This window comes from Sporothrix schenckii (assembly GCF_000961545.1).
Source record: "Sporothrix schenckii 1099-18 chromosome Unknown Cont43, whole genome shotgun sequence".
Lineage (NCBI taxonomy): Eukaryota > Fungi > Ascomycota > Sordariomycetes > Ophiostomatales > Ophiostomataceae > Sporothrix > Sporothrix schenckii.
In genome coordinates, this window is record NW_015971144.1 from 293,897 (window position 1) to 308,843 (window position 14,947).

Sequence of the window (14,947 nt, forward strand, 5' to 3'; positions counted from 1 at the left end):
TATGAGGCCAACGGCCTGCGCTTATCGATTAGGATCTGTACTCTAGCTCTCTAGGCAGCCCAGTTTTGAACTTCACGTCGGAAAATGCCACGTGATGAGCGGCTGGAAACATCACGTGGAATTCCGTCATCGCTGTTACTGGTTCTTGGCCGGTCCAGATGGTTGCCGTTTTGGGGCGTCGGCTCGCTGTAGTGGGGTCTGTGGTCGCGGCCGACGGGGCCAAGCTTGCCGTTTTTCGACATTTTGAACGTTGACGTGCCTTGTTCCGTGACAAACGCAACACCGGCTGTCGCTCGTGGCGCCTCTGGACAAGATTGTTTTCATTTTCAGAATAGCTTGTTGATTTATAATGCTCTCAAGGTTGAGCCTTGAACATCGACGGGCCTTTGCTTGACGTCCAATTTTTAGTTTTTATTTTACCGACATAGTATCACACACATTTATCCACATCCGAGTTCGGCGAACATCACCAACTTTTCCAGTTGAAGAGCTCCTCTCGCTGCCCACCCCACCATGAAGGCTGCTCAGTCGCTTGCCAGTGCGGGCATGCGCTCAGGCACGCGGCTGGCCGTGGACGGGCCCTCACAGATCGTGCGGCGCTCCTTCTGCACGCAACGGCCGGCTGCAGTGCGCCTGTTTGATGTCCCTTCCTCACAACATTCGTCACGGCGATCATTGCATATGACCGCAGCCCGGTGCAGTGGAGCTTCCAATCCGGCCATGGCGTTTCCCTGTCTCGACGCTCTGGAGGACCGGTCGCAGCGGCTGCAATCTGAGCGCCAGCAGCAGCAGCAGCAGCACCAGCAGACGGCGACCACAGAAACAACAAAAACAACGAAGTCGCCAAGAGCATCCGAGAGCGGACCCGAGCCCAACTACACGTCGGGCGCCACGTTGCGCTACCACTGCGAAGAGCCCCTGCGACTCGACTGGGGCGGCGTGCTGCGCGAGTTCGACATTGCCTACGAGACCTGGGGCACGCTCAACGCCGACCGGTCCAATGCCATTTTGCTGCACACGGGTCTGTCGGCGTCCTCGCACGCGCACTCGACGGACATCAACCCGGAGCCGGGATGGTGGGAGAAGTTCATTGGCCCGGGCGAGGGCTTTGCGCTCGACACCAACAAGTACTTTGTCATCTGCACCAACGTGCTCGGCGGCTGCTACGGATCGACGGGGCCCAGCAGCATCGACCCGGCCGACGGGTCGCACTACGCCACGCGGTTTCCCATCCTGACCATGGAGGACATGGTGCGCGCGCAGTTCCGGCTGCTGGACGGCCTCGGCGTCGAGCGGCTGTATGCGTCGGTCGGCTCGTCCATGGGCGGCATGCAGTCGCTGGCGGCGGGGGTGCTGTTCCCGGACCGCGTCGGCAAGATCGTGTCCATTAGCGGCTGCGCGCGCAGCCACCCGTACAGCATTGCCATGCGGCACACGCAGCGCCAGGTGCTCATGATGGACCCCAACTGGAACCGCGGCTTCTACTACGGGTACGGCCGCGTCCCGCCACACGCGGGCATGAAGCTGGCGCGCGAGATCGCCACTGTGACGTACCGGTCGGGCCCCGAATGGGAGCAGCGGTTCGGGCGCCGGCGCGCGGACCCCAGCAAGCCGCCGGCGCTGTGCCCGGATTTCCTGATCGAGACGTACCTCGACCACGCCGGCGAGAAATTTTGCCTCACGTACGACCCCAACAGCCTGCTGTACGTGAGCAAGGCGATGGATCTGTTTGACCTGGGGGCGGCGCACCAGGCACGCTCGGCGCAGCGGCGGCGGGAGCGCGAGCAGAAGGCGGCCGAGGCGGCCTCGTCGGTGGCGGGTGCGGGTGCGGGTGCAGACGCCGTCGCCGCCGTCTGCTCCCTGACGCTCCCCGACAAGCCGTACGAAGAGCAGCCTGAGGCAGGACAGCCGTCGGCCGCGGCCGCGGCGGCGCCCCCCCCGCCGTCGGACGCCGACGGCCACGTCGCGTCCATGATGCCCGGCGCGCCCAGTTGGCAGCCGCCGGCGGATCTGGTCCAGGGCCTGGCTGTGCTGCGCAACCACCCGACGCTCGTAATGGGCGTCGCGAGCGACATTCTGTTCCCTGCGTGGCAGCAGTACGAGGTCGCCGAGGCCCTGAAGAAGGCCGGCAACCGCAACGTCAGCCATTACGAGCTCAGCGAGCAGCAGAGCATGTTTGGCCACGACACGTTTTTGCTCGACCTGAAGAACATTGGCGGCAACGTGCGCAACTTTTTGGGTTAACGCGGGGCGCACGATTCCGATGGCTGTGCCTTGGTGCATTTGTCATCTTTACAAGTGAATAGCATAATGAGCATCTCCTGTTAACGACGGCGACGGAGTACGTGACGGTTTTGCGAGGTTAAGCCATACGGAGTGTTGAGAATCATGTGCCATGTTGCGCTGTTGTTTGCATGATTCGTCTGACTGGACACCGCAACGCAGAGTAAGACAGTCCTGTCATCCTGTCAGTGGTCCATGCATGCTGATCTGTGCACCCTCCCGTCACCTGCCGCTGGTTCGCATACCGCTGTGCAGAGTCGCAAAGGCGGTCGAGGCGGTGTAATTACGTGGTACAAAGAAAAGATTGCGATATCAACGAGATGCCGCCTTCCACCACAATGTGCGCTCGCAGCTTGTCCAAGAGTCACCTGTAAGATATCTTGACTGGTCTCTCTCTTTTTCATTTATTTCTCCCTCAGTGGAGATGATGAGAACGGCGCCATTTTCTCTCGTAGTTAACGGGCACTATTTGGCCTGATCCACAGCACCACGTCGCTAGCTCTCACAATGGCGGCGGGCGGCAGAGCTTCCGCGGGGTCTGGCGGCTAGGATAGTTTTTGTTGTTCTCTCCGTCTGACAGTCGTCTTTCTCGTCTTTTTCGTCCCTTGTCGTCTTTTTATTCTTTTGTCTGCTCCTACCCTTGCAAGGCGGAGCGAGCGCTACGGAAGCGCCCGCAAAGGGCCATGGACATTCGCCGCGGACGGAGGTGGAGACATGGCGTGGATATGCGTCGTTCTTGTGCGTCGTTCGTTGTGAGCGTGTGTTGCGGCTAGAGAGAATCGAGAGACTGGAATCGTGAGAACCAGAAAATGGAGGGCTGTCCAGTGCTGTCTTTTCGTCCGATCTTTCGGAGGAAGTTGACAGAAAGACAAATCCACAAAACCCTGCTACTGCTACACTAGACACAGATAGGAAAGAGCGACCAGAAACGATGGTTGGGCCGCGGTTGCATGAAGTTGACAAAAACGATGGGATGCCCCTCCTTTCGTCTCTCGTGGGGGGCAGGCATGTCTTGGACGAGACGACTGGAAGGGCAAGTGCGATGTGACAGACGCAAGCAAGGTGTGATGGCGTGCCTGCCCTTTTGCGCGGCAGCGAAGTGGAGATACTTGGTCTGGTTTGTAGTGTCTTTATCGTCGTCTTTTCAGTGTCTTCAGCGTCTTCAGCGTCTCCAATGTCTGCAGTGTCTTTTCAGTGTCTTTTCCTTCTTGTTTCTCCCTTTGCGTTTGGGACGGCCCGCCAGTGTGTGTTCCAAGGCGACGGGAACCCCAACACTTTGGTTCGTGGGACAAACGGTCTGGCTTCCCAGAATATTTCGTTGAGTGGCGCAATGGCCATTGTCTGTTTTGAGAGATTGCCCGTTGTCCCCAACTGTAGGAACATCCCGCGATGCAACATACAGTGGGCCGTGGTGTAAGACGTACATATGGAATGGTCAGGCGAAAGGCGAGCATGGGTCATTGGAGTGCCCAAAACACCCTTTTCTGCTCAATAGTACAAAAGAACGGTGGGCGTTTTGGAGAACAATGGTGGGATGGGGGCCCCAGTCTTTGCGCCGGTCGTTCCTGCTGTTGGTTGCTCCCCATGCTGGTCGTTCCCCATGTTGGTTTTGTAGCCCCCTCCTGCCGTCGAATGCTGTGATTTATCTCCATTGTTCTTTCCATCCCTAATAAGCAGTGTTGCAGAGCAAGTAAGAGAAATAACAAACGCCACAATCGGCACAGACAACACAGACAACGTCAAGGGACTCCACAAACGCAACACGATGGCCGGCGACACGCAGCCATCAACGGCTGCGCCTGCGGCCGACAAGGCCGACAAGGTCGAACCAACCCCTGCTGAGGCCTTATCTGCACCCGCGTCCGAGCCGGCGCCTGCGCAAGCCGTGGAGGCCGTGCCGGAGGTGGACGACCTTGCCGCTGCCGGCGGTGATGGAGACGCCGACGCCGACGCCGACGCCGACGAAGAGCCCGCCGCAGAACACGTCCCCATGGCCAGCCGCCTGTCCCTCATATCGTGGGGTGACGGCAGCGCGCCGTCCGTGCCCGCCATTGACGACAGCAGCAGCGACGGTGTCGGCGGCAGCGGCACAGGCGACGGCGGCAGCGTGGGCGGTGGCGGCGACCGAGACGACGCCGACAGCTTGTACGACAGCGAGCGCGCGTCGAGCATCTTGAAGTCGACGACGACGTCGCTGCGCTCCAGCATGTACGACTATGTCGAGGAGAACGGGCGGACGTACCACCGGTACAAGGAGGGCAAGTATCCGCTGCCCAACGACATCCAGGAGCAGGCGCGGCTGGACCTGCAGCACGCCATTTTCTTGTTGATGGCCCATGGCAAGTCGTACCTGTCGCCCATTGACAAGCCGAAGCGGGTGCTGGACGTGGCCACGGGCACAGGCATCTGGGCGATTGAGTTTGGTAAGCCTCGTTTCTGTCTTTCTCTCTCTGTCTCTTTCTTTTTCTCTCCCACGCACCTCCGTTCTTCCCTTCCCGCTAACCTTATAGCCATCGAATTCCCCGAATCGCAGGTTATCGGCACGGACTTGAGTCCCATCCAGCCCGAATTGTACGTTTCTTGTCTTGCCCGTACTTTTGTTTTGTGTCTGCACAACTCACCGCTAACCGCCGCTAGCATCCCGCCCAACTGTACCTTTGAGGTCGACGATGCCGAGGACGAGTGGTCGTTTGACCAGCCGTTCGACTACATCCACGGCCGCGCCCTCATCAGCTGCTTCCGCAACCCGGCCACCGTCATCAATTCGGTGTATGCCAACCTTGTGCCGGGCGGCATCCTCGAGCTGCAGGACGGCAACTTCCCGCTCAAGTTTGCCAGCCCGCCGCCGCCCAACTGCGCGCTGAAACGGTGGGTCGACCTCATTACCGAGGGCGCCGAGTTGTCCGGCCGGCCTTGGACCAATGTGAAGCACTATCCGCGCTTCATGAAGGAGGCCGGGTTCGAGAACGTGGTGGAGCGCAAGTTTTACTGGCCCGTGAGCCCGTGGCCCAAGGGATCGTACTACAAGACGCTGGGCGCGTATGTGCAGCAGGACCTGCTCAACGGCATGGAGGGCCTGTCGCTCAAGCTGCTCGGTCTGCTGGGGTGGTCGCTCGAGGACATCAGGGCGTTTGTGGCCGACGTGCGGCGGGACCTGCTCGACACGTCGATCCACGCGTACATTGAGGTCAGCATGACCTGGGGCAACAAGCCCAAGACTGCGTCTGCCACGGCGGAGTCTACGACGGAGGCCACGGAGGCCACGACGGCGGAGACGACGGCGGAGACGACGGCGGAGACGACGGTGGAGACAGCGACGACGGAGGCTGCGCCCAAGGAGACCAAGACCACGGAGACCAAGACCACGGAGACCAAGACCACAGAGACCAAGACCACGGAGGCTGCGCCCAAGGAAACCAAGGCCACGGAGACCACGACGGAAACAGCAGAAACGGCGACGGCGGGCGTCCCGGATGCACCCGAGACGGCCTAAGCAAGCACTGGCTTGCGAACAATGACGACAGAAACGACTACAGCGACGATATGAAATCTGGAAAACCGTATGCCTGTCCTTACAGTTGAATTTGCAAGTGTGTGGGAGCGAATGGTTGTTTATGCAAGGCGTGCAGTGCTTATTTTCTCTTTATATATATATTTACATATATATTTTATATAGTCTCTCTTAACTTGCACGTTACTATTATTAGGAGATCCCAAGACAAGCGAATGCCGTGTGCAGCATCCCATCCGCGCCCAGGCTGTTGTGCGTCAATCCTTCGAGGCGCCGGTTGAAGTCGAAGGCAAAAGCCGGGAGAAACGTCCGTAGTTGTACCGCGTCCATGGGCAAAGGTAGCCACAGTAGTTGTAGATGGCTCAAGCCCACAACGATATCAATGGCAAATGAGACAAGAGAGTGACATATTAAAACGGTGCAATATTCATTAAATTTACAAAGGAAGGATCACACGGGTGAAAGGATAGTAGAGGCAAAAAGAAAGAGACAAAATGAGAGAAGCCCTAACGCCGATTGCCACGGGGGATACATCTTCTTCGGACGGTCCCCATACTAGATGTATCGTCTTGATGTCGTAAATTCAAAAGAGTGTGAAGAAAAAAGAAAAACAATGAAAAAAGAAAAGAAAACGATGAACTCGACGAAGAAAAGGGTACATGCAACCGTCTACACGTACTGCTGTGCTTGCGTGTTGGCACCGTTGCTGTAGCCTCCGTGTTGGTTGATGTTCTTGCTCTCGTCAGCGTAGGCCTGGTTCTCGTACTGCAGCTGGCTGTAGTTGACGCCGTGGCCGTGGTTGGTCCCGTCATTGTAGTCGCCCTGGCTGACGTAGTGCTTTTCGTTGGCCGGGCCCGCGGCCTGCAGGTGGCCCTGGTGCCCGCCGTTCTGCCGCCAGGCCCACCAGTCGACCAGCGCGAGCACCGTCTCGGCCAGCTGCACGAGGAAGAGCAGGATCAAGTTGTACTGCCAGCCGCGCATGATGCGCAGGTGCCGGGCCAGGTCGGCCGCGACGGCCGGGTCGGCCAGGTCGAGCTGGTCCAGGACGGCGGCGAACCAGTTTTGCGGGGTCCACTGGTCGAGCGCGTAGGGCCCGGGCTGCGTCGCATAGGCCACGGTCTGGTCGATGGTCTGGCCGCGGTGCTTGTTGGTGACGGCAAAGGTGTAGCCGAGGGCAGACAGGGTCAGCAGAAAGGTGGGGACCTGGAAGACCATCCAGGCGCCGTACAAAAACTTGGTGAGCGGGCGGCCCGGCAGCTTGGCGCGTGCATACAGGGCGAGGGCGCCGACGATGCCAATCAGCACAATGGCTGACCCGGCGGCGCCGTTGCTGGTGTGGCCCTGGTTGACGAGCATGCCGAGGGGCTTGCCCTTGATTTCGTAGGTCGACGCCTGGCCGGGCGCGGTGCCGGGCGGCGTGTTGACGACCAAGGTGCCAGAGGGGGCGCCGGCGTGGAGGTACGACACCATGCTGGTGATAAAGCCGAGCTCGATGACGCCGTCGGCGGTGAGGAGTGCCAGCGCCACGACGAGGGCGACGGAAGGGGCGGACATGGCGGTGGAAACAGAGTGGTGAAAACTGTGAGGTAGGGGTTGTGGTGGGAAATACGTGTTTTGTTTGTCGACGGTGAAAATGTGTCGTGATGTTTGTTTCGTTTCTCGGGCTCCTTGCGGAAAGGTAAAAAAATAAAGAGAGTATGAGCTCAAGAAAGCCAGAGAAAGGCTCACGGTAAAGTCAGGTCAAAGTAGGCTTATATCATCCTGTAAAAAACAAATGCAGCTTCGATTTGTTGACTATAGCGACAGCGACTTGGGATGGTGGTCGACGAAAGAGGCCGGTGTTGAGGTCAAAGATGTCGAGTTAAAGAAAACAAAAAGAAACAGAGTCTAGAATATGAAACGAAACGAAGAGACACAGAAACAAAAAAGAGATTCGGGAAACAAAGAAATATGGGGTTGGAGCAGTGAGAACTAATAAGAAGGAAACCCCATAAGAAACCATATGAACCACGGCCAGACCGCCCGACTGTTGGTTCTGCGGTAGGGGTGTACGAGGGTCCGGTGCACACATGCAAAAGTGCAGAAACGCAAAAGTGCACAGCAAATGCCAACAGACAGACAGACAGACAGATAGTCGCACAGGGGAGGCGCGAGGCCCAGCCGCCCGAATGCCAATGCAACCCGCGAAAAGCACGAATCCGGACACGAAGCCAAGGAGCAAGGAAATGTGAGCAGGGAAATGCGAAGTGCGGGAATCCTCTGGCTCGTCGGGGTGGCAGCTGATGGGGCTGACAGGTGTGGGATGGCGTTACGCGGCAAGATGAGAGAGGGTCGAAGGAACACAGATGGGGAGGACGAAATGCGCAACTTGGCAAAGGATCGAAGCAACAGAAGCGGCGGCAATTCTCATAGACGTGGAGTACGAAGATACGTCGAGCGTCAAATCACAGGGAAGGCGGCTTTCAAAGGAGTTCAGAGGAGTTCAAAGTTCGGTCAAACAGAAGAGAAGCGCGAAAAGAGAAAAAGAGAAAGAGAGCAACAGACTGTTGGCCGATGTGCAGGCCACGCCGAGGATCACAGGAGGGGTGGTTATACCGGCCTGCATGCTATCGACAATGTGATTCGTGCGGTTCAACACATGGCCCAGCAGGTCGAGCGTGGTGAGGTGGCAGTCGAGGACGGAACACGCCGTTCCAACAGACAGTAAATCGTACAGCTGCAGCGTGATGTGATAAGTTGGAGGCCATGCACGGAGAGGCCAAAAAGAGGAGAGTCAAACGACCAAATGGGACAGAAAGCAGAAATACCAAGGAAAGGATCGCCCACGACCGGCGCATCCCAGGCGAATCACACCAACGGTCTGCACAGCGCAGTGCAGCATGCAGCAAAAAACTGTTGGCAGAGGATGGCAGGGGGGGAGCGGATGGTCCAGGATGGCAATCCAGAGTGGATGCAGCTGAGATTGATTCTTGGCACTTGGCTGCCAAACTTTCACAATAGGCAATGGTGCTTGCGTTTGGTCGAGGGTTGTTTGCCTGGGAGGACGAAGGCCTTTGACCAAAAAACAAGGTCATGGCTGTGCTTTTCCTCGCCCAGTTGCCTTCCCTCCTTCTTCCTTCTACCCCATCGGCTATCCTTTATTTTGTTCTGACATGGGCGGACATTGGGCCTGCATAGTGCTGACGGTGCTGAGAGTTCTCACCGATGCTGACCCGCCACGATGGCCAGTCGCTCCGCTGCATCCTTCCCTTGTGCTTTCTATTGCCTCTTGGCGCTGGCCAGCCGTATGTACATTATCGGGATTGGTAAGGCAAATCGTCGCGGCGAGCAAAGAACAGAATGAAATGAAGGCACATAATCGTAGAGAGGGCATTTGAACTGGTACATACCTTGTAGAGAAGGAGGCGCGGAAAAAAGAACATGTCGACGTTGATCGGCACACTGGCGTTAAAGTTTAACAAAGCCGGGCGCTTGGAGGAAGCCAAGTCCCCTGGCTATGCCGGAACCGGACAAGACTTGACAAAGAAAAAACAAGGGGACTGGGGCAAGGGACAGAACAAACAAAAGCCGGTCAGGGTCGAGAACAAACAGAGCTAGAAACATGCACTTGGAGGAAAAAGACGCGCCGTTCCATGCGGATCTTGCGTTGGGCACAAGGACGATAAGGCATGACAATGCCACGAATGCAGGCGGTAGTTTTTTTTTTTTTTTTTTTTTTGCCTGTTCCAAGAGACAGTCATCGTCGTGCTTGCTCAGCAGCGTGGTCAGGACGTAACCGGAGCTGACCACTTATCACAGCAAAAGGGCTCGATGAGATAAGATCACCGGGCGTCAACGGCAGAGGTCCTTTTTCTCTCCTCCGAGTTACCCGACTGGGACGCCCTCTTTGTTGGAACGGCACAGCATCGCCACTTGGGAATGTCTTACAAACCACGGGTTATGGCTGACAGCGATATCCTCCCGTGGTATCGGCAGTGCCTCGCTGATCGTCAGCTGCCTTTTGTACCATAGCACGAGGAACAATGTTAAACGCAAGTTGGACCACAGCTGTCCTCGCATATCTGCCATATATCCTACGCCGTACGTCGTACTGTCGAGCTTGCAGAACACACAAGCCGTCTATTGTTATTACTCTGCGGCCCTGTAGTCCATAGTCCTTAGTCCTAGTCCTAGTCCTGTAGTCCGCCTGTCGAACCCCAAGACGTACAACACACCAACATTCTGTTACGTCACGAGGGCAACCGGGGACAAAGAGCAGTCTATTTTAAGACCTGCGACGGCATTCTCCGTACGTTTGTGATTGAGAGAACCTCTGAATTCTGAACAAGCCAACATCGTGAAACGAAAGCACAAATCCAATCGGCATCGCCCGTCGGTGTCAGCTACCACGAGTAGGCCTCCACCTCCAGCTCAAACGTGGTGCCGGGCGTCGCCTTGGCCAGGTCCACAACGCGGGCCCGCACGCTGTCGCAGAGCCCGCCGGGCCCAGACACGACCACCCCGATGCGTCCCCAGCCGGCACCGGCCTCGTCGGCCAGCAGCTGCTCCGCATCCAGACGACGGCCCACGCGGACGTCGTCGACGTCGCCACGGGCGTCCAGCAGCGCCGACAGGTCGTCGAGCAGGGGCCGTGCCGCCGCCCGCAGACTCCAGGCCAGCTTGGCATTCGCATGGCACGCCAGGTAGGGCAGCAGCGCCGTGATGCCGATGCCGCCGCCGATGAGCAGCAGGCGGTCGCAGCGCAGGAGCGCATTCGTCGCCGTCGCCGTGCCCGTGTTGGCGTAGGGGCCTTCCAGCAGAACAAAGAGTGACGGGTGGGCGGCGAGGCGGCGCGTGGCGCCGTTGGCGCGCCGGATGTAGAGAGTGATGCCGGCTGGATCGGGCCCGGGCCCGGGCCCCGTGCTGGCTGTCGCCGCCGAGACAGACGCCGGCCCTGACCGCGACAGCGAAGACGCGCCGTCGACCGCCACCGCCTGCACTTGGACCAAGCTGCCCATCTTCTCCATGTCGTCGCTGCCTCGAACGGACTGTCCGAGGCCGGAACGCCCCACCAGCGCCGTCGGCACAATCGAGAACGGGTGGTTCTCCCACGGCCGCCAGGGTGTCAGCGTCGGCAGGTATACGTAGACGTGCTTGCCCAGCGCATCAAAGCTCGTCCAGCGCACCTCGGGCACGTCGACGCGCACAATGTCGCTGGCGCCGCCGAGCTCCGTGACGCGGGCCCGGCGCGCGCCGAGCAAGCCGACCACCCGCAGGACGCGGAGGGCATGGTCAAAGAACCACACGGCCACGGCCGCATAGAGGAAATCCACCACGCCGCCCAAGAACTTGTACAGGTCGTACGCGTGGTACCAGCAGCCCACGATGAGCAGCGCGGAGAACACGACGTGGGCGGCCAGGAACAGCTCGTAGGCGTAGGCGCGTGCGTAGGACCCGCTCAGTCCAAAGGTCAGGAGGACCACCATGACCGTGGCCACGATGCCCCAGATCCAGTAGGGCTGGACCGACTCCGCATCGTACACGCCGTTGAGCTTGTACAGCACAAGCCCGACGACCGAGTGCAGGATGGCCTGCAGGGCAAACACGCGCGCCACCCAGCGGTGCAGCACCAGGTACGTGGCGTGGCTCCAGCCGGCGGCGCCGGGCACGAGCAGCAAGACGTTGTTGCGGGAGCCAAACAAAAACACCAGCGGCAGCAGGATGTACCCCAGCTCGCCCGTGCGGTACAGGATGTACGCGGCGATCTCGCGGCTTGTGTTGAGGAACCAGGCGCTGGGCTGGCGCGCGCGGTAGTTGACCGACGTCAGGACGACGTTGAGAGCGACAAACAGGCCAATGTACAGGGCCTGTCCGCGCGTGGGTGCATTGCCGAGCCCGTAGGGCAAGGGCCGCACGCTGTACGTGCCCATGGTGCTGGGCCAGACGAGGTACGGCTTGAGGCGGTGCACGAGCCGGTGGACAGACGACGGCACCAGGCTGCTGCTGGCGAGGGCCGTGCAGACGATGGGCAGAAGCACCCCAGCAGACAACAAGGCGATGCCGTACCTGTTCTCCTTGCTCGTCTCCTCCTGCACGGCGACCAGAACGTTCCACTGCGCGCGGTAGACGGCCGGTGACACCAGCGACGTCGTGTTGAGCCATGTAGCATTGGCCGCGAGTGCAGGGAGGCCGCCGCTGGCCGACGCATTCGACACGACCGCCTGCGCCTCAACCAGTGCCTGGGCGTACGTCCACTTGGGCGTCACCGTGGGCGCGCCCGCCGCGATCTGGCCCGTCGCCTCCGTCTCCCAGAACCACTCGAGCTTGGAGGCCGGCATGTCCTCGCCGCGGCTGAACTCGTCGATGGCGCACTGGACCGTCATGCAGTAGGCCAGGCTCGTCAGATAAGGCGTGTCGCTGGCCCAGCATGCCGACGAGGTCGCAAAATCCACCATGCCGATCATGCCGCCGCTGCCCTGCGTGCTCGAACAGCTCAGCAAAAGCCCGTTGAGTGAACGAACACACGCCATGGCGCAGTAGGGGTCGTAGTTGTTCGCGGGCACGCCGGTGAGCGCACCAGCATTGAAGGCAGCGGTCGCGTGCAGGAGGGACAGCATGACAACGATCGTCGCTGCGAAGCGCGAGGCCTGCCATCGCTTGGCCGGGGTGTTGGCGGCCATGACTGGTGTTGTTGCCCGTATTGCTTCAACCACAGTCGGTGTGACCTCGGAATATGTCGATGGACAAGGTCGATGGAGAATCAGGGAAAGACGAGGATGAGATCTGCCCGCCTCGTCGAGCATCTCGAGCGGTCCATTGCGTCTTCTTATGGACGTCGCCGTCTGACAGACGGTTTACGGCACTCGACGATCAACGGTCCCGAGAGGGTGGTATAATATCGAAGCCATATTGACGAAGACCATGGAAACAACTGCACGTCGCGTGTTGCTGCCAATATCACCGTCCAATGTGACGCTGCGTCTGCCATCCGTTACCCCACGATATGTGCTCGTCTTTTCAGCCACAGCTCCTTTTGACAATGCGCGAAGAATGCCATCCTTCCTTCTCTGCCGGAGCAAATAGATGGCCCTTATTGGTGCCGGGTGCTGTTGCTTGCCGACGTTTGCCTGCCGTGTCCTGGGATGGCTGTTTGGGTAGCATTGTCCCAGTCGCGGAATGCTCGTGGAATGGGGTGTGTTGGGGAGGTTGTGCTGTCCGGTGAGCAAGATTGCGTGCATTAAACGGGATGGGAACAAAGTACGGCGGTGAAAGCCCATGCCAGAAGTTTTTTTTTACGCCTTCTTCTGTCGACTCTTCTGGCCAGGCTCTGCGCAGGTTGTACGTAATAATGTTGTGATCCAGTCGGAGATTTTACATCCATCCAGCTTTTGACGTTCTTTCCCTTTCCCAAGACATTGCCCTCGTGCTCCTTCCATTTTGACGAAGCCTTGCCTTGTGTTGACGTTTTGCAGCCTCGTATCACGGTCGCTCTTCCCTCGCCCAGAAAAGTCCTACTTTTATGGACCAAAACGGAAAGAGCAATATTCAAAATGCAGGAAAGCCAAAACCCTCCAAGACCGGAAGGCACAACCATGAAATATGCTCATTTTTGAGCCCGCCGGCCCCTTGCCTCCTTCCTGCCGACTCCGTTCCAGGCGCCGATCTCCGCAAAATTGCTCACGCCATGAATGCCACGCCGCGCCAAGTATCCGCCGTGCCTTCCATTTCGTTAAAAAGTGTCCTGTCAGCACATATTTGCCCGAAGACCGAGGAAAAGGGCCCAAAAAGGGTCCTTTGTTGAATGGCCTCATACACCGAATCTTTCTCACATCTGCAGATTTTGTACACCATACGTTTTCATGGCGCTACGGCTCTGGCGTGGCCCTGACGTGGCCCTGGCGTGGTTCTGGCGTGGTTGATCTCGTTTGTCGCGATTTCCTCCTCTTGGCATCCAGTACTTTGCGCTGGCGGACTCCGTATATAAGGCTCTGGCATCCGCCGACGACAATGCAGCAGGGATATGCCTCCATCGCCCTCGCACATCTCGTCTCTGCACCATCCGGACAACCCAGCGTTTCACTCCACCACAAGTCACCATGGACATGACAATGGCCACAACGGCCACCGCGATGGCCACCACGATGGCCACCCCGACAGCCACGGCTGGCATGGCTGGTGGCTCCCACTCCATGGGCGCCATGGGCGGCAAAAGCTGCAAGATTTCGGCAAGTTGTCTCCTCGCTGCGCTTGCTTTGCGTTGTCGTTGGTAGTCCCCCCACGTTGGTACCCTTCTAACAGACTATAGATGCTCTGGAACTGGAACACCGTCGGCGCCTGCTTCATCGCGCGATCCTGGCGCATCACCTCGCGCAGCGTCTTTGCCGGCTCCTGCATTGGCGTCGTCTTGCTGACCATGTCGCTCCTGATGCTCCGCCGTGCCGGCCGCGAGTATGACCGCTACCTCGTGCGCCAGCACCGCGCCGCGACCGGTGCGAACAGCAGCACGGTGGGCGACAAACCCGACCCAAGCCACCAAGCAAGCCAAGCGAGCCCGCTGAGCCCCATGGTCACCAACACCGAGTGTGGCCCGTGTGCGCCCGCCTTCCGGCCCAGCGTCCTGCAACAAATGGTCCGCTCGCTCCTCTTCGTCTTGCAGTTTGGCGTGGGCTACTTTGTGATGCTGCTGGCCATGTACTACAACGGCTACTTTATCATTTGCATTCTCATCGGCGCCTTTCTCGGCAGCTTCGTCTTCAACTGGGAGCCCATTGGCGAGTGAGTTTCTCCTTACAATGTACCGTTTGTCCTTTTGTGTTGTCTTCATAACTGTTCCTCTAACATCCCCTGTAGCTCGCCTGCTGGCAAGAACAACAGCAACTTGGAGGCACCGGGGTGCTGCGGCTAGACGGCATGCAGATGCAAAACCGATGACCCGGACATTGGGAGACAAATCGGCCGTGACGATCCTTGGCAACGGCCTTGGGGGAAAAAAAAACAGGGAAGTAGGAGTGCAGATTGGCAGGCTGTGGCAATGGTGATGCCGAAACATGGGTCGGAAGAGCTTTTTTTTAAGCTCATCAAGCCTTTGGATTTTAGACGATTCTCACCTCTTCACAGAGTCGGCATTACAAGCAATAATAAAAAGAACGAATTAGATAGTTGAGAATTGTACAA

At 58.5% G+C, this 14,947-nt stretch overlaps 7 protein-coding genes across 7 annotated transcripts; 4 read left to right on the plus strand and 3 right to left on the minus strand.

Moving 5' to 3' along the window:
• Window positions 1–513: 513 nt before the first annotated feature.
• Window positions 514–2,244, plus strand: SPSK_02399 (uncharacterized protein; the record flags this gene model as incomplete). The annotated part of the gene is made up of 1 exon (XM_016729271.1): window positions 514–2,244. The coding sequence occupies one exon, from the start codon at window positions 514–516 to the stop codon at window positions 2,242–2,244; it is 1,731 nt and encodes a 576-aa protein (XP_016588832.1).
• A 1,804-nt stretch (window positions 2,245–4,048) lies between these two features.
• SPSK_02401 (uncharacterized protein) lies at window positions 4,049–5,776 on the plus strand (the record flags this gene model as incomplete). The annotated part of the gene is made up of 3 exons (XM_016729273.1): window positions 4,049–4,706; window positions 4,794–4,854; window positions 4,921–5,776. The coding sequence occupies 3 exons, from the start codon at window positions 4,049–4,051 to the stop codon at window positions 5,774–5,776; spliced, it is 1,575 nt and encodes a 524-aa protein (XP_016588833.1).
• Window positions 5,777–6,463: 687 nt separating this feature from the next.
• SPSK_02689 (uncharacterized protein) lies at window positions 6,464–7,348 on the minus strand (the record flags this gene model as incomplete). Its single annotated transcript, XM_016729557.1, has 1 exon — window positions 6,464–7,348. One exon carries the CDS (start codon window positions 7,346–7,348, stop codon window positions 6,464–6,466), a length of 885 nt encoding a protein of 294 aa, XP_016588834.1.
• Window positions 7,349–8,114: 766 nt separating this feature from the next.
• On the plus strand, window positions 8,115–8,501 carry SPSK_02831 (uncharacterized protein; the record flags this gene model as incomplete). Its single annotated transcript, XM_016729694.1, has 1 exon — window positions 8,115–8,501. The coding sequence occupies one exon, from the start codon at window positions 8,115–8,117 to the stop codon at window positions 8,499–8,501; it is 387 nt and encodes a 128-aa protein (XP_016588835.1).
• Window positions 8,502–10,176: 1,675 nt separating this feature from the next.
• Window positions 10,177–12,453, minus strand: SPSK_02279 (metalloreductase; the record flags this gene model as incomplete). The annotated part of the gene is made up of 1 exon (XM_016729151.1): window positions 10,177–12,453. The coding sequence occupies one exon, from the start codon at window positions 12,451–12,453 to the stop codon at window positions 10,177–10,179; it is 2,277 nt and encodes a 758-aa protein (XP_016588836.1).
• Window positions 12,454–13,598: 1,145 nt separating this feature from the next.
• SPSK_10469 (uncharacterized protein) lies at window positions 13,599–13,973 on the minus strand (the record flags this gene model as incomplete). Its single annotated transcript, XM_016736867.1, has 1 exon — window positions 13,599–13,973. One exon carries the CDS (start codon window positions 13,971–13,973, stop codon window positions 13,599–13,601), a length of 375 nt encoding a protein of 124 aa, XP_016588837.1.
• A 105-nt stretch (window positions 13,974–14,078) lies between these two features.
• On the plus strand, window positions 14,079–14,678 carry SPSK_10468 (solute carrier family 31 (copper transporter), member 1; the record flags this gene model as incomplete). Its single annotated transcript, XM_016736866.1, has 2 exons — window positions 14,079–14,548; window positions 14,624–14,678. 2 exons carry the CDS (start codon window positions 14,079–14,081, stop codon window positions 14,676–14,678), a joined length of 525 nt encoding a protein of 174 aa, XP_016588838.1.
• Window positions 14,679–14,947: the final 269 nt, after the last annotated feature.